The 21,240-nt window shown below is 35.5% G+C and overlaps 1 protein-coding gene across 1 annotated transcript in view; it reads left to right on the forward strand.

Moving 5' to 3' along the window:
* The window catches only part of LOC123556975 (probable phosphorylase b kinase regulatory subunit alpha), a 96,357-nt gene that overhangs the window by 35,431 nt on the left and 39,686 nt on the right, over positions 1-21,240 (forward strand). The window contains exons 16-18 of the mRNA XM_053544560.1: positions 7,369-7,533; positions 8,039-8,206; positions 9,539-9,553. Coding sequence (XP_053400535.1) covers positions 7,369-7,533; positions 8,039-8,206; positions 9,539-9,553 — 348 coding nt within the window. The remainder of the gene's footprint in view (positions 1-7,368; positions 7,534-8,038; positions 8,207-9,538; positions 9,554-21,240) is intronic.

The raw sequence follows: 21,240 nt of genomic DNA on the forward strand, positions 1-21,240 counted from the left end.
TTTTGACCTTGTTTGTGAAATTGAATTAAAAACTAATTTGGCTAGAAAAGCTTGTAGGTAATATTTGGATGCAAAAGTCTTTAAAGTACTATCAGAGATTCCGCACCTATTTTTATGGTCAGCTAATTTTAAAAGACAAAAAACTCTTACTTCGGATAAAAAATTAAGCTTACTTCCAGCAGTATGTTCTTATACAGGAGTGAGCTTGTTGGTTGGTCGGTTGGTCTGTTGGTTTTCCTGGTTTCTGGATAATAACTCATGAAAAGCTGGACAGATTTAAATAATTTTTGGTATACATGTGAAACATCATAAAACACAGGTCAAGATCGACTTTGAGGTCAGTATGTCAAAGGCTAAGGTCACAAAGACCCAGAACATTTAAACGGTTTCCGGATGATAACTTGAGAACGCTTGGGCCTAGGATCATGAATGTTGATAGGGAGGTTGTTCATGACCAGCAGATGACTCCTATTGATTTTGAGGTCAGTAGGTCAAAGGTCAAGGTCACAGTGACCATTGAGAACACATAGGCCTTGGATAATGAAAGTTGATAGGAAGGGTAGTCATGATCAACAGATGACTTAGTAGGTCAAAGGTCAAGGTCACAGTGACCCAGAACAGTGAAATAGTTTTCTGATGATAACTTTAGAATGCTTGGGCCTAGGGCCACAGATCTTTATAAGGAGGTTGATCATGACCGGCAGATAACCTCTATTGATTTTGAGGTCAGTTGGTCAAAGGTCAAGGTCACATTGACCCAGAACAGTAGAACTTTTTGCAGGGTTGATAGGTTTAAATCACTTTTGATACACAGGTGTAACATCACCAAATATAGGACAAGTTCGACTTTGACATTGGCTTACTTCTGTGACAAGGCCGTATTGTGGGGGTATAATTCGTCACTCCTGTGACAGCTCTAGTTATATTTTGGAAATCATTTTGAAAAAGCAAAATAATATTATGTAGGCAAGCTCTAAGAGTTATTGTTACATCACATTATATATATACACAGTCATCAGGAATTTTGAGTGCTAACAAGAGCCTGACAAAAGTGAGTACATATAGCCTTAAATAAACTTATGTTGACATGTCTTTCTTGCAGCAATTTCTGTAAAAAGGTTGCATAAAAAAAAAAAAAAAAGATCTGTAATAGAATCACTCTTGAAGGGGTGGGTTGGGGTTAGGGGAAGATGTATTAATATGTACATTGATCTTGTGATCTTTTATCTACCAAAAATTTTGTTTTCTGTTTTGATGGGGCTTTTTAATCTTGAATTCAACCCATATCCATTTTCAGTACAGGGGAAAAAATCGCTTGACTTAAGTAACATTTTTCGCGTACAGTTTTCTAATTATGCGACATTTTAATTAGATATAAACCATCTTACTCAAGAAGAAGAATGTTCTTTTGCAGACATTCTCAATACTTTTTTCTAACACTCCCCTCAAATCAAAGTGTGCATGTTACCTACATATTTGATTTAAAAAACAAGCATTTGGGCCAAGTGTTTAAGGAAACTGTTGAGAATTTTTGGCATAATTATGCTTAATAGTGCTAAGGAAGGTACTCATTTTCCTGTCTTTGACACTTTTGTTAAAATCATTTTATAAGGAAATTAAGAGCAAAGTGTTACTTGAATTGAGCCATGTTGTTAGGTAAATGTTTGTAATATATACAACAGGAGGTATTGACCGTTATTCCTGGGCTTATGGTCCTTATAATTTTTTGGTCACCAGAGCATAAAGAGCTCATCGTGAGCTATTGTAACCACCCTGTGTCTGTCGTTGTGTATCGTCAACAATGTGACTGTTCACAGTCATTTGATCACAGTTTTTGCCCAACCTTAATGAAACTTTGAATGTTACCCTCAATAAAATCTCGCACAAGTTTGTTACTGGGTCATCTGGGACCTGGGGTCAAAACCTAGGTCACTAGGTTAATTAATAGGAAAACCTTGTTAACACTCTAGAGGCCACATTTTCTTCTTGATCATTATAAATCTTTGTCATGTAACACAGGCCAAGTTGAAAATTGGGGCACCTGAGGTCAAAAACTAAGTCACTAGGTTAAATCATAGAAAAAACTTTGTTAATACTGTAGACTTGATCTCCATAAACTATGTCAGAATGTTTGTCTCTATGGAATCTAGGTCAGCTTTGAAACTTTACTGAGGTGAAAAACTAGATAAAATCATAGTAAGACCAATCTGTTTGGTCTTCATGATACATAGTCAGATTGTTTGTCTGCTTAACCTTTACCCTGCTAAATTTCTAAAATGGACTGTTCCATCATTCAGTTTGGGCAATACCATTTATTATTCAAAGGGGTGTTCACTGGAAATTTACTAACTGAATAGCGAACAGTGCAGACCATGATCAGCCTGCACGGATGTGCAGGCTGATCTTGGTCTGCACTGGTCGCAAAGGCAAAACCAATCGCCGCCAGCAGGCTAAGGGTTAAAATCTAGGATAAACTCTTACTTGGTCACCTGGGAGAAAACATTAGGTCAAATCACTGAAAAACGTAGTTAATGATTATGATTTATGAAATCTACTTTTAAAAGTATCATAGAAATGTTCTTTCAGTGACCCTATACCAAGTTTGTTCAAATTATTCTAGTTTGTCGAAAATATGGCCACTAGATGGAGTAGTCACTTTTTCATATATGTGTACAGTATTTCCTATTTGCATAAAGTGGATACTTCAAAATATCTTCTTGACAGAAAATACTGGCCCAATTTCAAAATGTTTTCCATGACCCTCTACCAAAATTGTTCAAGCAATCTGTATACTCCGGCGAGTGAACTACGGCCATCATGACCCTGCTGTTCAATATTTTTTCCATATGTATAAAATTCTTTAAATTCATTTGTTTGGTAGAGTTTGTAAAGGTTCTGTTAAACTGCACAGATGGGCTATGTAAAAAAGCATCTTTGTCTCTGTGCTGAATAAGAATGGAAGATCTTTTGATAACTGGAAGGGACAATGGATGAAATGTTTATTATGGCCACCCTTCGAAGAAGGAGGGGTATATTTTAGATGTCAGTCTGTCTGTCCATATGTAGACCAATTCGTTTCTGGATGATAACTCAAGAATGCTTTGGTCTAAGATCATGAAAGTTGATAGGGAGGTTGGTCATAACCAGCAGATGACCCCTGTTGATTTTGAGATTAGTAGGTCAAAGGTCAAGGTCACAGTGACCCGGAACAGTTAAACGGTTTCCAGATGATAACTCAAGAACACTTGGGCCTAGGATCTTGATAGGGAGGTTGGGCATGACCAGCAGATGACCCCTATTGATTTTGAGGCCAGTAGGTCAGAGTTCAAGGTCACAGTGACCCGGAACAGTTAAACCCTTTCCCTAGATAACTTGAGAACGCTTGGGCCTAGGATCACGAAACTTAATAGGGAGGTTGATCATGACCAACAGCTGACCGCTATTGATTTTGAGGTTAATAGGTCAAAGGTCAAGGTCACATTGACCCAGAACAGTAGAACTTTTATGTACAGTGGCCAAATAATTTTTGTTCCTTATGCAATTAATGAATGCATCAGTGGGGGCATTTCATGTTCTACAAGTTCTTGTTTTAGTCGATATTGCAAAACTATTGTAATTGTAACAGTGAATGTTTAATTTTTATTTGGATTTTAAAGAAAATAGAATAAACTTGTCAAGCAGACAAGTCATTTCAAAGTTATTATTTAAGAGTGTCTGTACTTACTTTCAATGGATCATAATTATATTTTGGAAATTCACTGTTAACTACATAACACAACCCAGATTCTAAAAAATTTGTATGATACACTCTCTAATGATAACCCCTCTCACTGATAATCCAAAGAACTAATTGCCTCTCATATGTTTTAAAGAGTTATCTCAGCTTTGCATTTTTAGACTCTATCATTGTTATCTGCATTTAGATACACCATTATTTCCCCATCCATCCCTGTGGTCTGTAGCATCCTTGTATAGACCTCTTTTAATTTTGTGTATGAAATTGGCCCACTTGGCCCCTTTTAGGGGTCACCAGAGTTAAAAATAAATAGACCTTTAGACAATTTCATCTCATGAATTACCTGATCTTCACCAAACTTGTTAAATAGCAGTCTTGTATTGACCTATCTCAGCTGTCTTGAAAATGGTTCTGCATTGCCCCTTTAAGGGCCACCAGAGTTAAAAATAGGAGAAAAAAAAGCACCTTTAAACAACTTCTTTTCATGAACAGATTGATGGATTTTCACCAAACTTGGTCTGTAGCATGTTTGTGTTTTATACATAAAATGATGCTTTTAAAGATCAGGATTAATTTACATTGTACATTGAAGAAAAAATATTAATCCAAATGCCCAGAATTGCAAGCTGTGGTATAGTGATTAAGATGTCACCCACTCAAGTCTAAGGTTTTATCTTCCAGCCACTCTTGGGTCACGACTGCACTTTCTTATATTACAACAATACTGGCTTTTCCATGAAGTGGCCTCAAGAAAGCTAAAATAAGTTGGTATAAACTAAAGAAAGGAGTTTTTATGCCCCCCTTCGAAAAAGGAGGGGTATATTGTTTTGCAGACGTTGGTTGGTCGGTTGGTATGTAGACCAATCCGTTTTTGGATGAAAACTCAAGAACCCTTGGGCCTAGGATGATGAAAGTTGATAGGGTGGTTGGTCATAACCAGCAGATGACCCCTATTGATTTTGAGATCAGTAGGTCAAAGCACAGTGACCCAGAACAGTTAAACGGTTTCCGGATGATAACTCAAGAACACTTGGGCCTGGGATCATGAAAGTTGATAGGGAGGTTGGTCATGACCAGCAGATGACCCCTATTGATTTTGAGGTGAGTAGGTCTAAGGTCAAGGTCACAGTGATCAGGAACAGTTTAACGGTTTCCGGATATCTCAAGAACTCTTTGGCCTAGGACCATGAAAGTTGATGGGGTGGTTGATCATGACCAGCAGATGACCCCTATTGATTTTGAGGTGAGTAGGTCTAAGGTCAAGGTCACAGTGATCGGGAACAGTTAAACGTTTTCCAGATAACTCAAGAACTCTTTGGCCTAGGACCATGAAAGTTGATGGGGTGGTTGATCATAACCAGCAGATGACCCCCATTGATTTTGAGATCAGTAAGTCAAAGGTCAAGGTCACAGTGACCCAGAACAGTTAAATGGTTTCCGGATAATAACTCAAGAACGATTTGGCCTAGGATCATGAAAGGTGATAGGAGGTTGATCATGACCAGCAGATGAGACCTATTGATTTTGAGGTCAGTAGGTCAGAGGTCAAGATCACATGACCCGGAACAGTTAAACCATTTCTGGACGATAACTTGAGAACACTTGGGCCTAGGATCACAAAACTTAATAGGGAGGTTTATTATGACCAGCAGACGACCCTATTGATTTTGAGGTCAATAGGTCAAAGGTCAAGGTCACATTGACCAAGAACAGTAGAACTTTTGTGCACAGTCACCAAATAATTTCTGTCCCTTGTGCAATTACTGAATGCATCAAGGAGGGCATTTCGTGTTCTATGAGCTCTTGTATGGATCTAAATTTAATGCCCTTTGTTATTTTTCTTAAAAATCTGATAATATTATATTTTGTTGAAGCACTCTGTGGGCACATTTATGTTTCTCTTTTTGTTCACTGTATTTCCTCTGTAGTTTTTGACCCGCCCTCTATACAAGTTATCAGTATGGAATGATACCATAGTATTCTGGTAAATTTGACTGACTCAGTAGTTTATTTTATTATGTAGCCTCAGATTATTTTAAAATTTAGAGAGAAAAAATTTAATGTGACAATGATCAATCACAGTACATTTTAGATAATAGCATGTTTTAGATGAAAGTGTTTTAGAGCACTTTGGTTATGTGTTATGTAAAATTGTGCATATTGCTCAACAATTTTATGTGAAATTGTGTGTTTTGTGGTTTCTTTACAATACCAGTCTACCCCGCATGCTTCAGTTGTTTTTTATACGCCCAAAGTGACGTATTATGTTATAGCCTCGGTGTCCGTCTGTTAGCAATTTCTTGTCCGCTCTGTAATTCTTGAACCCCTTGAAGGATTTCAAAGAAACTTGACACAAATGTTCACCACACTGACATGCAGAGCCCTTGTTTTGGATGTCTCACTTCAAGGTCAAGGTCACACTTACGGGTCAAAGGTTATATGAGTGTGTTTCGTGTCCGCTCTGTAACTCTTGAACTGCTTGAAGGATTTCAAAGAAACACAGATGTTCACCACACTGAGACGACGTGCAGAGTGCTTGTTTCGGGTGACTAGCTTCAATGTCAAGGTCACACTTAGGAGTGAAAGGTCATATATGACTTTGCTGTGTCTGCTCTGTAACTCTTGAACTGCATGAAGGATTTCAAAGAAACTTGGCACAGATGTTCACCACACTGAGGCAACATGCAGAGCGCATGTTTTGGATGACTCACTTCAAGGTCAAGGTCACACTTAGGGGTCAAAGGTCAGATATGACTGCTTTGTGTATATTGCTCTGCATTGCAGTGCTGTTGTTTTTATTTGGCAGATCCCTTTTTTGTACTCTTACAATAATTTTTTTTAATTACTTTCCTTTTTCGTTACTATGAATAGCTTATTTTGAAACTTTTTTATTATTGGCCATAGGGAAAAACCGAGACTACTTTTCTGTGGTACAACATTGATGGTACATCCAATTTTTAGATGAATTTTGACCTAACTTTACCTGGTAAGAATTTTTTTGTGGACTTAGAATTTTTTTTTGGAATTTCTTCTTTTTGTTGTTCCTGTCCTTTGGGCTTCAACAGTCAAGTTCTTTAAATTTTGCTCCCATCCTCTGATGTAACCCTTAGGGCGTATATTGCCCTGCTTGACGGCACTCTTGTTGTTCTTAGTAATGAATACTGTGAAGTCAGTAATATTCATGGGACACTAATTTTCATGGGTGTCATGATTGACTCAGTCCACAAAATTAAATCCCAGCAAATAGATGAAATCCCGCTCATTTTTTTGTTCAAAAGTTAAAATCCATGAAGTCATATCCATTTTAAATAACTATTTTGGCCCAAACCACAAAATTCATGGCCATGAAATTAATGATTTCACAGTATGAGTGTATGTTAATGTTTTAGAAATGTTATATTTACATGTATAGTTTTTCAAATTCACAACAGAATTTATATAATAGTCTTTTCCAAAGATTAAAATACTGATATTAAAGATTCAGTTAATTACAGTACAGAGTTAATAATCAAATGGAAAAAAAATGTCAGGTTTCTAATATTTTAACCAAAAAAGTCAGAATTTGAACTCTTTTTATGCATAATTGATAGTGGAAACAGATACTGTAACTATTATGTCCTTTCTATTTATAGATCAGTATGGGCAGCCACCAAGCTCGCTGATTGGTACCCTGAAGAAGCTACAGAGTGGATATATAGCTGGTACCCGGGTTCATCTGGGACTGTTGTCTGACTTTATCTCCACTTCCTGTGTTACCAAACTCAGCTTCGTGAAGGACTTTGATCAATCAAACCAGGGTTTGTATCCAGCATGCTTTTTCACATTACTAAACTTTTTTTAAAATCTTTTTTTGCCCTGTGGGCAGGTTACAATGATGTTGGTTATGGGGTGGGGGTGGGGCAAGTAATGACTTGCTGCTCGCCATATTTGGTAGAAACCCAGTAGATGTTCTTGGCATTTCAATGTTTATGAGCAGGTTTGCTTTAAAAATTGTATATACTTGCAAAAACTTCTTTTAACAAGAAGTTCCAGCAAAGAATTCTAATGATCCTGCTTGAGTAGATTTACCAGAAAACCCAAAATTATAAAGGATAAAGACTTAGCTACTGTAAAATCTTACATATTTGTGGGCTAACTTTAATTGTGGACTACATGGTTGCGTTAGTCAGAAGAATTAGAATAATGAAAATTCTGTATAAAATGCATGACTTGAATGTCCCAGTCACTTAGCTGTTATGGTCAAAAACACGAAATTTTTATGACTTTTTCTGTACATACAGTGTGTTTGCTTTACCATTATAGTTGATACCCAGTTGATGAAGTTGCTAAGTGATGTATTAAAGAGGTCATCTCCCAGACAGAGATTGCTCAGTTTTGGCAAGAAGGCAAGCCGGTCATACCGCCACAGTTCCGTTAGGGGTATCGTTCGAAGGTCAAGATCCATCAATGTGGATGCATTGGATGTGCAAGGTATGGTAGCATTTGATAATTTTATTTCCAGAATAGAAGCTAGATGCGTCTGGGATCTTGGGTTTGTTTTTCATTGGCAGTTTTCCATTCAATTTGTGTGTTGTCGCATTCAAAAGGACCATTTCCATATCTGGGATTATATAAACCATAGTTAATGGAATTGGCATAACTTTAATGTGAAATATATTAGTTTACTGTAAAATTATTTAAACTGCAAGGATTACACAAGAAAAATTCTGAAAAAAAAATCACCCATAACAGGACAATATCTAACCATAATTGATTTTCGTTTTAAAATTTGAGATTTTAAAATTTGCTATTCTTAAGAAGTAAAAATGCAATTATTGTCAGAGAAATTAACAATATTTCTCATTGTTATTTATGTTAAATGACATAGCTTTTTAGGTAATTCTTTTTAATGTGGTTACTGACAGTTACTTCATGTTATATGTCTATGTTTTGTAGATTATATAAGACTAATAGGCTGTCATACTTGCAGAATTATTATACAACAGTAACTATATTTTTGGGTACTTTCAAATTTTTTAAAACTGTTTCGTTTATTGTTTCTTATGTTACATAAATTGAATGAACTAGAATTTTGCAAGCCAAATTTTAATTTATTTTAACTAACCAAACTATTTTTGCAAGCATTAGAGGATCATAACCCAATGTTAAATTTTTATGTACAGTAGTTTTGTCTTATAATTTGCTGTCTGTTCAGTTGCATATACATGTAGTTTTTGTCTATATATAATCATACATGTTTTGTGTTAGTACTGGTACATGTCTCAGTGATGTTCATTTTCATTCAACTGAACTAATTTTGATATTTCTTCAACTACTGCTTTAAAACAAAATAATAATAATAGTATATTTTGGTGTATATTTTCCATATTCATAATAGAATAACTTAAAAGGTAAAGTTTATTTTTGAACGTGGGTAGTCGATAAAGTCCCCACCTGGAATGGATGGAACAACTTATTTCCAGCTGAGCCCACGACAGGTGTCATATTTATCTCCCCAGCATCCAGTCTAGACCGATACTACTGGAAACAGTACCAATTAAAGTAAATCACGCAGCACTGAACACTAGTCGGGATATCAGCCGCTACCAGAAATCGAACCCGGACCGCTGGCGTTGTAGTCCAACCTGCGAACCACTGCGCCACTGATTCTGTTAACTTGAATTTAATCAATTGTTGGCTCAGAAATATAGTATAATAAACCTTTCTACATGGATAACGTTTAACTAATTGTAAACTCATTAATAGTAAATACTCATAACTTTGAACTCATAAATATTCATAACATCAAATTTAAATATTCAGCTTTTCGTCAGAAAGGTATGATGATGATTATTACATGGGAAAAAATATAGCGAAAAAATTGACTGAAGAATGTACAGCTTTTGCACGGCAAACTCTTGCACGTTAATTTCGAGGTCAAGTGCACTAATCTTCCCTAACCAAGATCTTCTTGCCAAGCTCTTTAATTATTGAATGAAAAGACTGTGACTTATGAATCAAAATTGTTATGCATTAATTGATGCTGAAAAAATGGGTACTTATATAACCATGAGCTGTGCAACACTACTATTAATGCTTCATTATCTATAAAAGTGATATAGTCAGTTAATTTAATTTACAATGCAGATTTTATAATATATATAATAATAAAATTGCACTTTTTGAAAACATTATTGTGCAAATTAATAGGGGTTTTTGTGTCCCCCCCCCCACCCATGAGTGGTGGGGGCATATAGATTTGGTCTTGTCCGTACATGTGTCCGTCCGTCCTGCCGAAGTTTGTGACGTGCCTAGCTCAATAAGTATTTATAAATTGATGAAACCTTGCATGAGTCTTTATCATGAATTATGGCCCCTGAAATAGTCAAAATGCACATTTTCACCTTGTGATGCACCTAGCTCAAAAAGTATTTCATATAGATTGATGAAACCTTGCATGAGTCTTAATCATGATATGAACTTGTGCACCTCCTCTTTTTCATATGGCCCCGCCCACCTATTTCCAGAGTTATGGCCCCTGAAATAGTCAGAAATGCTTATTTTCACCTTGTGATGCTCCTTGCTCAAAAAGTATTTAATAGAAACCTTGATGAAACCTTGCATGAGTCTTTATCGAGATATGAACTTGCGCACCTCTTATTTTTCGTCTGGCTCCTCCCCCTATTTACAGAGTTATGGCCCCTGATGAAAACTTGCACGAATCTTTATCGTGATATAAACTTGCGCACCTCTTATTTTTGGCTGGCTCCACCCCCTATTTTTAAAGTTATGGCCCCTGAAATAGTCAAAAATGCACATTTTCACCTAATGACATGCCTAGCTTAAAAAGTATTTGATGTAAATTCATGAAACCTTGCATGAGTCTTTATCATGATGGGACCTTGCACACTTGACATTCTCCTTGAGAATCTTAGCACTTATTACAGAGTTATGGCCCATGAAATAGCCAAAATAGTGGATTTTTTTGTTTGTGATGCTCATAGCTCAAAAAGTATATGGCCTAGAATAATGAATCCTTTTTATAAAATGTTTGTTGAGGCTATACCCCCTTAAGACTGGAAACATTTGAATTATTGCCCCTTATTTGTGACAAATGTATCAGTTGGGGCACACCCTGTATCCTACAGACACATTCTAGTTTTGAATATAAAATATGCATCAAACCATTATAAAATATGCATTAAACTGTTATGCCTTACTTTGATATTAGATGGAGTAACTTAAGGTAGTAGAGCCATAATGATAATTTCTGTGCAAAAATGTATTCTCATATGCTATTTTGGCATCCTTTGGCCATAGTAGAAAGTTTCTTTTTCACACCACCTTAAGAATGCCGAAATGGCATACCAAGAATTCGTAATCAATTCAAAATGCAGATTGTCAGTACAGGTCCACTACCTTTATCTGATTTTAATCTGAGTTAAGTCTCTTACTTCGTGTTTTCGTGTGTGACTGTTATCATTAGAGGAACCGCAGCTTATATATTTGTTGTAATCTATCCCTCAATATATTGAAAAACCCATCTGCCAGTGTTAAGTGTTGGGAAAAGGTGAAATACGCTAGGCATTTAGGGTGCATTGTTAGGTTATAAACACTGCATATAGAACATATTCTGTTATCTGATCAAAAGATAATTCATGAATATATATATAAATGTGTACTCTTTGAAAAATCCCTTCTGTGAATTGCAGGATAGAAATCTATATATAGAAAAGTATTTGTTTTAAGAAAGAAGAAAAGAAAGAAAGAAACTATCTAATTGTTCTAGAACTGGGCAAACAGATCACTTGTGTGTTTATGAAATTTTTGAATCTCAAGTCTAAAGAATCAGTCAGTTGCAGAAAATGTAAATTTAGTAAAAAATTTCTTTACGTCATTTGCTTGCTGTAAGAATTTTATCCTGTGATTTATAGTCAATGGATAGTGGTTTGTAAATCAGATATTTAATGCTTCAAAATAGATATTGCTAAAGCATGAACATTGATGTGCTTTCCCAGTATCATTTGCTTCAGACAGAATTGTTTGATTAGGTGTAATTCTTCATGTTTGGTAATTGTTTTCTTTAAAAATTGCAAAAACGGCAATAAAACATACTATTTTTAGCTCACATGTCACAAAGTGACAGTGTGAGCTTTTGTGATCGCGCAGCGTCCGTCGTCCGTCGTCCGTCCGTGCGTCCGTGCGTCCGTCCGTGCGTAAACTTTTGCTTGTGACCTCTCTAGAGGTCACATTTTTCATGGGATCTTTATGAAAGTTGGTCAGAATGTTCATCTTGATGATATCTAGGTCAAGTTCGAAACTGGGTCACGTGCGGTCAAAAACTAGGTCAGTAGGTCTAAAAATAGAAAAACCTTGTGACCTCTCTAGAGGCCATATTTTTCACATGATCTTCATGAAAATTGGTCAGAATGTTCATCTTGATGATATCTAGGTCAAGTTCGAAACTGGGTCACGTGCCTTCAAAAACTAGGTCAGTAGGTCAAATAATAGAAAAACCTTGTGACCTCTCTAGAGACCATATTTTTCATGGGATCTGTATGAAAGTTGGTCTGAGTATTCATCTTGATGATATCTAGGTCAAGTTCGAAACTGGGTCAGCTGCGGGCAAAAACTAGGTCATTAGGTCTAAAAATAGAAAAACCTTGTGACCTCTGTAGAGGTCATACTTTTGAATGGATTTTCATGAAAATTGGTCAGAATGTTCAACTTGATGATATTTAGGTCAAGTTTGAAACTGGGTCACATGCCATCAATAACTAGGTCAGTAGGTCAAATAATAAAAAAACCTTGTGACCTCTCTAGAAGCCATATTTTTCATGGGATCTTTATGAAAGTTGGTCAGAATGTTCATCTTGATGATATCTAGGTCAAGTTCGAAACTGGGTCACGTGCGGTCAAAAACTAGGTCAGTAGGTCTAAAAATAGAAAAACCTTGTGACCTCTCTAGAGGCCATATTTTTCACATGATCTTCATGAAAATTGGTCAGAATGTTCATCTTGATGATATCTAGGTCAAGTTCGAAACTGGGTCACGTGCCTTCAATAACTAGGTCAGTAGGTCAAATAATAGAAAAACCTTGTGACCTCTCTAGAGGCCATACTTTTGAATGGATCTTCATGAAAATTGGTCAGAATGTTCATCTTGATGATTTGTAGGTCAGGTTCGAAACTGGGTCATGTGCCATCAATAACTATGTCAGTAGGTCAAATAATGAAAAAAACATTGTGACCTCTCTAGAGGCCATATTTTTCATGGGATCTGTATGAAAGTTGGTGTGAATGTTCATCTTGATGATATCTAGATCAATTTCGAAACTGGGTCAGCTGCGGTCAAAAACTAGGTCATTAGGTCTAAAAATAGAAAAATCTTTTGACCTCTCTAGAGGCCATACTTTTGAATGGATCTTCATGAAAATTGGTCAGAATGTTCATCTTGATGATATCTAGGTCTAGTTTGAAACTGGGTCACGTGCCATCAATAACTAGGTCAGTAGGTCAAATAATGAAAAGACCTTGTGACCTCTCTAGAGGCCATATTTTTCATGGGATCTGTATGAAAGTTGGTCTGAATGTTCATCTTGATGATATCTAGGTCAGATTCAAAACTGGGTCACATGAGCTCAAAAACTAGGTCACTATGTCAAATAATAGAAAAAAAACGACGTCATACTCAGTTCAAAACTGGGTCATGTTGGGACAGGTGAGCGATTCAGGACCATCATGGTCCTCTTGTTATCTAAGTGTGACCCATCTGACTTTGTTTTACTATTTTTCATTTCAATATTATGTAAAAAGATGTAGGACTTTGCAAAATTTATGGTGGACGTTGGAAAGGATGAGGTGATATCTGATTTACAGATACTCTTAAGCGTTAGGGCTAGACGTAATTGAGACCTGTCTAGGTACATATTTCTAGCTCTATCTCTAACAAGATATTTACTTTTATATGTTTAACTTTGCTTGCTCTATGTTCGTTTTTATTTCTTGAGCTATACACGCTCAGTTAAGGCTTCGTGGGATACACATTTCCCCATCTCCGACAAGCCCAGGTATGTCTTGCCTTCAGAGGGAGATAATTCATGTACCTTTATTTAACTTAATTAACATTTGCAAATAATCAGTCCTTCAGTACTTTTTGTATTGTTTGGTGATTTTTATCGTACCAGAGATACAAACAGTCAAGTTGCATGAGTTTTCCATGTGTGAAAAAGGATTCAGTTTGGCATATAATAGCACATTTGATTCCTAAAGTAGATAATTATTACGAAGACTGGTCACCAAAATCATTTTGGTTACTTGTAGACTGTTCTGTATACCATTGCTTAAAAAGATACAACTTTAGATAGTACTTACATCTAAAAAAAATATATTTAATTTTAAATAGATACATGTACATGAATACAAATGTAAACTTGACTCTTGCATCTCTGTGTGTATTAACAGTGTAATTTCACCTGCTAATTGTCGTGAACTGGTCTGCTTTTACACTCAGTGAGAGGTGAATGCAAAAGAGGTCTAGGTGCATGTAGATAGAAGCTCTTGCACCTCTTTTGCATTCACCCCTCGTGACTTGCTTTTGCAGTTTGTTGCATGACTTTGGTGACACTATAATGTAGTGTAAATTCTTGGCTCACCCCTGAAGCAAGGAAAGGCTCATGTGCTGATTTTTTTCCATTTGTCTTGGAATCGATTTCATTTTTTTCTAGTTTTGTGATTTTTAGCTCGACTATTCATAGAATAGTAGTGCTATTGGACTCGCCCGTGCGTCGGCGTTCACGTCGGTGTCGGCGTCCCGATTTGGTTAAGTTTTTGTATGTAAGCTGGTATCTCAGTAATCACTTGTGGGAATGGATTTAAACTTCACACACTTATTCACTGTGATAAACTGACTTACACTGCACAGGTTTCATAACTCTGTTTTGCTTTTTTACAAAATTATGCCCCTTTTTCGACTTAGAAATTTTTGGTTAAGGTTTTGTATGTAAGCTGGTATCTCAGTACTCACTAATAGCAATGGATTGAAACTTCACACACTTCTTCACTGTCATGATCTGACATGCACTAAGTAGGTCCCATAACTCTACTTTGCATTTTTTCAAAATTATGCCCCTTTTTCAACTTAGCAGTTTTTGGTTAAGTTTCTGTATGTAAGCTGGTATCTCAGTATCCACTAATGGGAATGGATTGAAACTTCACACTCTTGTTCACTGTCATGATATGACATGCAGTGCAAAAGTTCAATAACTCTACACTGCATTTTACAAAATTATGCCCCTTTTTCAACTTAGCAGTTTTTGGTTAAATTCTTATATGTAAGCTGGTATCTCAGTACCCACTAATTGGAATGGATTGAAACTTCATTCACTTGTCCGGTGTCATGAGCTGATAAGCACTGTGCAGGTTCCATAACCCTGTTTTGCATTTTTACAAAATTATGCCCCTTTTTCGACTGTTGTTTTCATTCAGTTGAGAAGGCTGTTGAATAGTCCAGCGTTGCTGTCCTCTGACAGCTCTTGTTTTTTGTTTGCTTATTTAATAGACAAAAAAAAAAGCTAAATTAATTCATTTCATTTTATTGAGAACGTTTTCAAGAAGAAAAAATAAAAAATTGTCGTTAAAACAAACATATTGTCATTACTTCATGCAAGTTTTATGAGTGTATTGTAGAACAGTGCATCCTTCTAACATTATCTCTTTTACAGCCTGTATCATAAGTAGGTCTGGGCAATATACATAAGTTTAGGTTTAAAGGCCTTTTAGCATGATGCAAAAATATATATCCTCTTATAACCAACGGTATTTATTACACTACTTGTATTTATATATCTTTGGTGAAATTAATGTTTCTTCACAGATTTTCAGTGTGGAATTCATGGCATTTAAACGTATACAGTTAGACATGTCTTTTCAGGTGTTAGTTGTAGATGAAAGCAATGATCATGACGATGGATATATAATTTGTAACAGTCTACAAAAATATTAGTAATACCCTTGAAATGAATTTGTGATATGGATTATTGCTTCATAGATTTTTATGCTCCTCTTCGAAGAAGGAGGGGTATATTGTTTGCAGATTTCGGTCGGTCTGTCTATATGTAGACCAATTGGGTTTCCAGATGATAACTCAAGAACGCTTTAACCTAGGTCATGAAAGTTGATAGGGAGGTTGGTCACGACCAGGAGATAACTCCTATTGATTTTGAGGTCAGTAAGTCAAAGGTCAAGGTCAAAGTGACTCGGAACAGTTAAACCGTTTCTGGACGATAACTTGAGAATGCTTGGGCCTAGGATCACGAAACCTGACAGGGAAGACCAGCAGATGAACCCTATCCTATTGATTTTGAGGTCAGTAAGTCAAAAGTCAAGGTCAAAGTGACCCAGAACAGTTAAACCGTTCCAGGATGATAACTTGAGAACGCTTGGACTTAGGATCACGAAACTTAATATGGAGGTTGATCATGACCAGCAGGTGACCCCTATTGATTTTGAGGTCAGTAGGTTAAAGGTCAAGGTCACATTGACCCAGAATAGTAGAACTTTTGTGTACATTCACCAGATAATTTCAGTTCTTTGTACAATTACTGAACGCATCAAGGGGGGCATTTCTACGAGCTCTTGTTTATTCAGAATAATATACATATGATTTTTGAAATCCATTTGGAGGTTGGCAAAGATTTTTGCAATATTTGTTATTTAAATGTACCTGTTTATTTCAACAAAAATATAATAACATGTTAAAAAAACAGGCCATTCATTATAATACAATTAAAGGCAAAGAAAATTATCCTGCTTTTCCTGTTTCAACCATTCCTCTTTAATTCATTTTTTTAATGGTCGTTTGAGCCTAACTATATATACTGCCCATAGTTCACAAACAGGTAACTGTTGCTATTACCTAGAACCCAGTAAGTCCTGTAGTCTTTCACACACAGAATGAGATTAGTTAGTAGTCAGGCATTTCTGGTTCTTTTTTTTTTTTCTGCTGCACCATCATAGTCAGTCATTAAAGTCATCTCATCAACAAAAAAGTCAGGGTCAGAGGATATGAAGAGGTCTCCATAATCTAGTGGTTAAGATTCAAGGTTTAAGTCACTTGCCATTCACCATTGTCTTATTGAAACCTCGCTTGTCATGAGAGGAAGCCATCAAGCTGACCTACTGAAGGTTGCAGGTTCTACCCAGGCCCCAGTCTTGAGTCTTAAATAAAGCCCTAAGGGGCACTTTTGAGTTTGAGCCTAACTCCATCATAAAAAGCTGGAAAGTAGCAATATGACCTATGATTGTGTCAGTGTTAAATATTAAACCGGACAAAAAAAATACAGTACTCTATCTTAAAAAGCTGGGAAGTTGCAATATGACTTATGATTGTGTCAGTGTTAAATATTAAACTGGATAAAAAAGCAAACAAATTGGGGTTATGAAGTCTGGAAACTCTGGGATCCAGTTGTTTCTGAGTACAGTCTCTTCTGAGACTGATCTTGCCACTATTGATTTGTTACTATTTATAGTATTTATTATAACTGATATAATTATGTTGATTCTTTATTTTCTTTATTATAATACTATATTGTGTAAATAGTTGTGCAATATAAAAAGAGGGAAGTCACTTTCATCAAGTTCCTCAATTGTTGTTTCAGTAAATAATGAAATTGAATAATGATATGTTAAAATTCAGTTAAATGATCTTAGAAACAGCATTCGTTTTACAACATCTTCAACAAGGACTCTTTGTCTGAAATACATGAAAATCTTTCTGCCTAAATGTAGATATTTCAGAAATTTATTTTTACTTATTGTGATAGCAGGTAAACCCAGACAAGCTAAAAGCAGGAAGATAGTGGTCATAGATAGTGTGTTCGTAGATAGTATGTATGGTTTTAAATTGAAGCTAGCTTTAAAGGTTTTAGGAAATACATGTACTTAGCATTTACAAAATTATAATCATTGTACTGTTGCAAAAAGTCTACACTTAGTCTAATGAATGTACATATACAAAAATTTTACACTACTGTATTTACATCTGCAAAAATTCCTATGCTTTACGTAATATTAAAATTAATCTGACTCAAAAATTCTGCAATACTGAATGTACTTCTGCAAAAATTCTGCACTAAACTTGCAAAATTGATTACATTTGAAAAAGTTTCTGTTGCATACGCCTAAAATGGAAAGACATCTGCAAACATTTCTGTGCTTCAAAATATACTTCTGCAAAAAATCTACTCTACTGAATGTACATCTGCAAAAATTTTCTATGCTTCCAAATGTATATCTGCAAACAATTGACACTGTTGAATGTACATCTGCAAATACTGAATGCACATCTGCAAAATTATGCACTTAGCCCATCTTAGAAGTTTCTATGCTACCAATGGTACATCTGTAAAAATTTCTGTGCTTGCAAATGTACATCTGCAAAAAATTCTGTGCTTTCATGTGAACATTTACAAAAAATCTACACTACTGAATGTACATTTGCAAAAATTCTACACTACCGAATGTACATTTGCAAAAATTCTACACTACTGAATGTACATTTGCAAAAATTCTACACTACTGAATGTACATCTGCAAAAATTTTACAATACTGAATGTTACATCTGCAAAAATTCTACACTAATGAATATACATTTGCAAACATTCTACACTACTGAATATACATCTGCAAAAATTCTACACTACTGAATGTTACATCTGCAAAAATTCTACACAACTGAATGTACATCTGCACAAATTCTACACTTAGTCTACGGAATGTTACATATGCAAAAATTCTACACTGCTGAATGTACATCTGCACAAATTCTACAATACTGAATGTCACATCTGCCAAAATTCTACACTACTGACTGTTACATTGGCAAAAAAATTCTACACTACTGAATGTTACATCAGCAAAAATTCTACACTGCTGAATGTACATCTGCGAAATTCTACACTGCTAAATGTACATCTGCAAAAGTTCTACACTAAGTCTACTGAATGTTACATCTGCAAAAATTCTACACTGCTGAATGTACATCTGCAAAAATTCTACACTACAGAATGTCACATCTGCAAAAGTTCTACACTACTGAATGTTACATTGGCAAAAAAATTCTACACTACTGAAGGTACATCTGCAAAATTTCTACACTACTGAAGTTACATCTGCAAAAATTCTACACTACTGAATGTCACATCTGCAAAAATTCTACAATACTGAATGTCACATCTGCAAAAATTCTACACTACTGAATGTTACATTGGCAAAAAAAATCTACACTACTGAAGGTACATCTGCAAAAATTCTACACTACTGAAGTTACATCTGCAAAAATTCTACACTGCTGAATGTACATCTACAAAAATTCTACACTACTGAATGTTACATTGGCAAAAAAATTCTACACTACTGAATGTACATCTGCAAAAATTCTACACTACTGAATGTTACATCTGCAAAAATTCTACACTAGTGAATGTACATCTGCAAAAATTCTACACTTAGTCTACTGAATGTTACATCTGCAAAAATTCTACACTACTGAATGTATATCTGCAAAAATTCTACACTGCTGAATGTACATTCAAAATTCTACACTACTGAATGGACATCTGCAAAAATTCTACACTACTGAATGTATGTCTGCAAAAATTCTGCAATATTGAATATACGTTTGCATAAGTTTCTATGCTGCCAAATGTATAACTGCTATAACTTCTTTGTTACCTGCCGAATGTGCCACTGCAAAAATGTCTGTGCTACTGAATGTACATATTATGTAAAGAATTCTGTGTTTCCATGTCTGTATTGCTATGTGTAAACTATGCATAAGGGTTGTTGAAAATCTCTGAAATGCAAATTTATTATTATGATAAACTTGAAAATAATCATTTTTAACGTTGTGTTTTGTACATAAAACAGTATGTTTCCAATCACCAGCAGAATCATTATCTCACAGTTGATATCAGCTTATTTGTTGTGATGTATTTGGGATCAATTTTATGATATTGCTACATTTTTTTATAAGTATATTGACATGTGAGTGTTCTTTGTAGTAATTTGCTTATTTTACATAGTATTTTGCCAGTTGTTTGGCCAGTTCATTTGTTGTTATAAGTTTGGTTTTCTGCTATTTTTAAGAAATTGGCAACTTCTTGGTAGGAGCCATTTTCAGGGAGGGCATTGGTTTACTTTTTGGAATGATTACTGACTGAAGGTTATTTGTTTCATAATTGAAAAGAACTGGAATGGAAGAAAAGCAAAGAAAAAAAAGTATAGTTCAGCTGACTATGTGACATGATTGCTATATGATTGCAAAAACAGAATTTTCACATCAAAAAGTAACAGTTAGACATAACACCTATACTTTGGTGACAACAGAATGTAGTACCTAGACTTTCAAAGTGTCGATGCCAAAACTGTGTCAGGTTGTGTTAATGCAAGCAATGTAGAAATAGGAGTATAGAGTTGGACAATGTTTGTTTAAAATATTGCATGATTCCAGTAAATAATATTACAATCATTACTAATAATAAGGGAGAATTTGCTTTATTTCACTTGTATTGCCTGGGCTAATTCTGTCGGTTAATTATGTCTCCCACACCACTGTGTGGTGGGAGACATATTGATTTACTCCTGTCTGTCCATCTGTCCGTCTGTCTCAAATCTTGTCCGCACACTTAAGTCGAACATTTCTCATCCGATCTTCACTAGACTTGAACAAAATGTGTTTGCCAATAAGTCCTAGGGCAAGTTTGATAACTAGCCAAATTGGCCCAGGCACTTCGGAATTATGGCCCTTGAAACATTGTTTTTGATAATCAAAGCACTGAAAGTCTGATTTGGTTGTATCAAAGCACAAAGTCTGATTGGATTGTTTTTGATAATCAAAGCACTGAAAGTCTGATTGGGTTGTTTTTGATAATCAAAGCACTGAAAGTCTGATTGGGAATTAAGAATATTATAGGGAGTAGAGTTTACGCTCGAACACATCTCATCCGATCTTATACTACTATTCAAATGATTAGGCAGTTGTGGGAGACATGCGCTTTTCTCAAAAGCAGTTCTATTTCGTTTTTAATCTCGGGGCTTCTACAGTGTCCTAACAACTTTGATTAAGTTACCCCATACATGCTTTCAGGCAATTAAGAATATAAAACATGTTTAAGTAATGTGATAGAATTGTCAAAAAAAAAATAGGTTTTCACAATGGCCCTGTTTTAGATTCTTGATCTGTCATATTAGCCCTTGGCCTGTGCTCTTGGCCTGGGGCTTATAAGACCTTGGATCTATGACAGGGCAGTTATGAAAACTAATGTTTATTGTTCTATATTGGAGTAAGTTTAAAATAGCACACTCAGAGGATATGTTATGTTGTTTCTTGTCTTGCCGACTTAAGATAGAATGTATCTTATCTGTCATATCTTATTAGTATTATAGTATTTGAGCATGCTCAGATAGATTGTTTAGATAATTGATAGGGCATCATTAGACAATTTAGTCTTAGGTTGATTAGTCA

This window comes from Mercenaria mercenaria, chromosome 5, assembly GCF_021730395.1.
Source record: "Mercenaria mercenaria strain notata chromosome 5, MADL_Memer_1, whole genome shotgun sequence".
Lineage (NCBI taxonomy): Eukaryota > Metazoa > Mollusca > Bivalvia > Venerida > Veneridae > Mercenaria > Mercenaria mercenaria.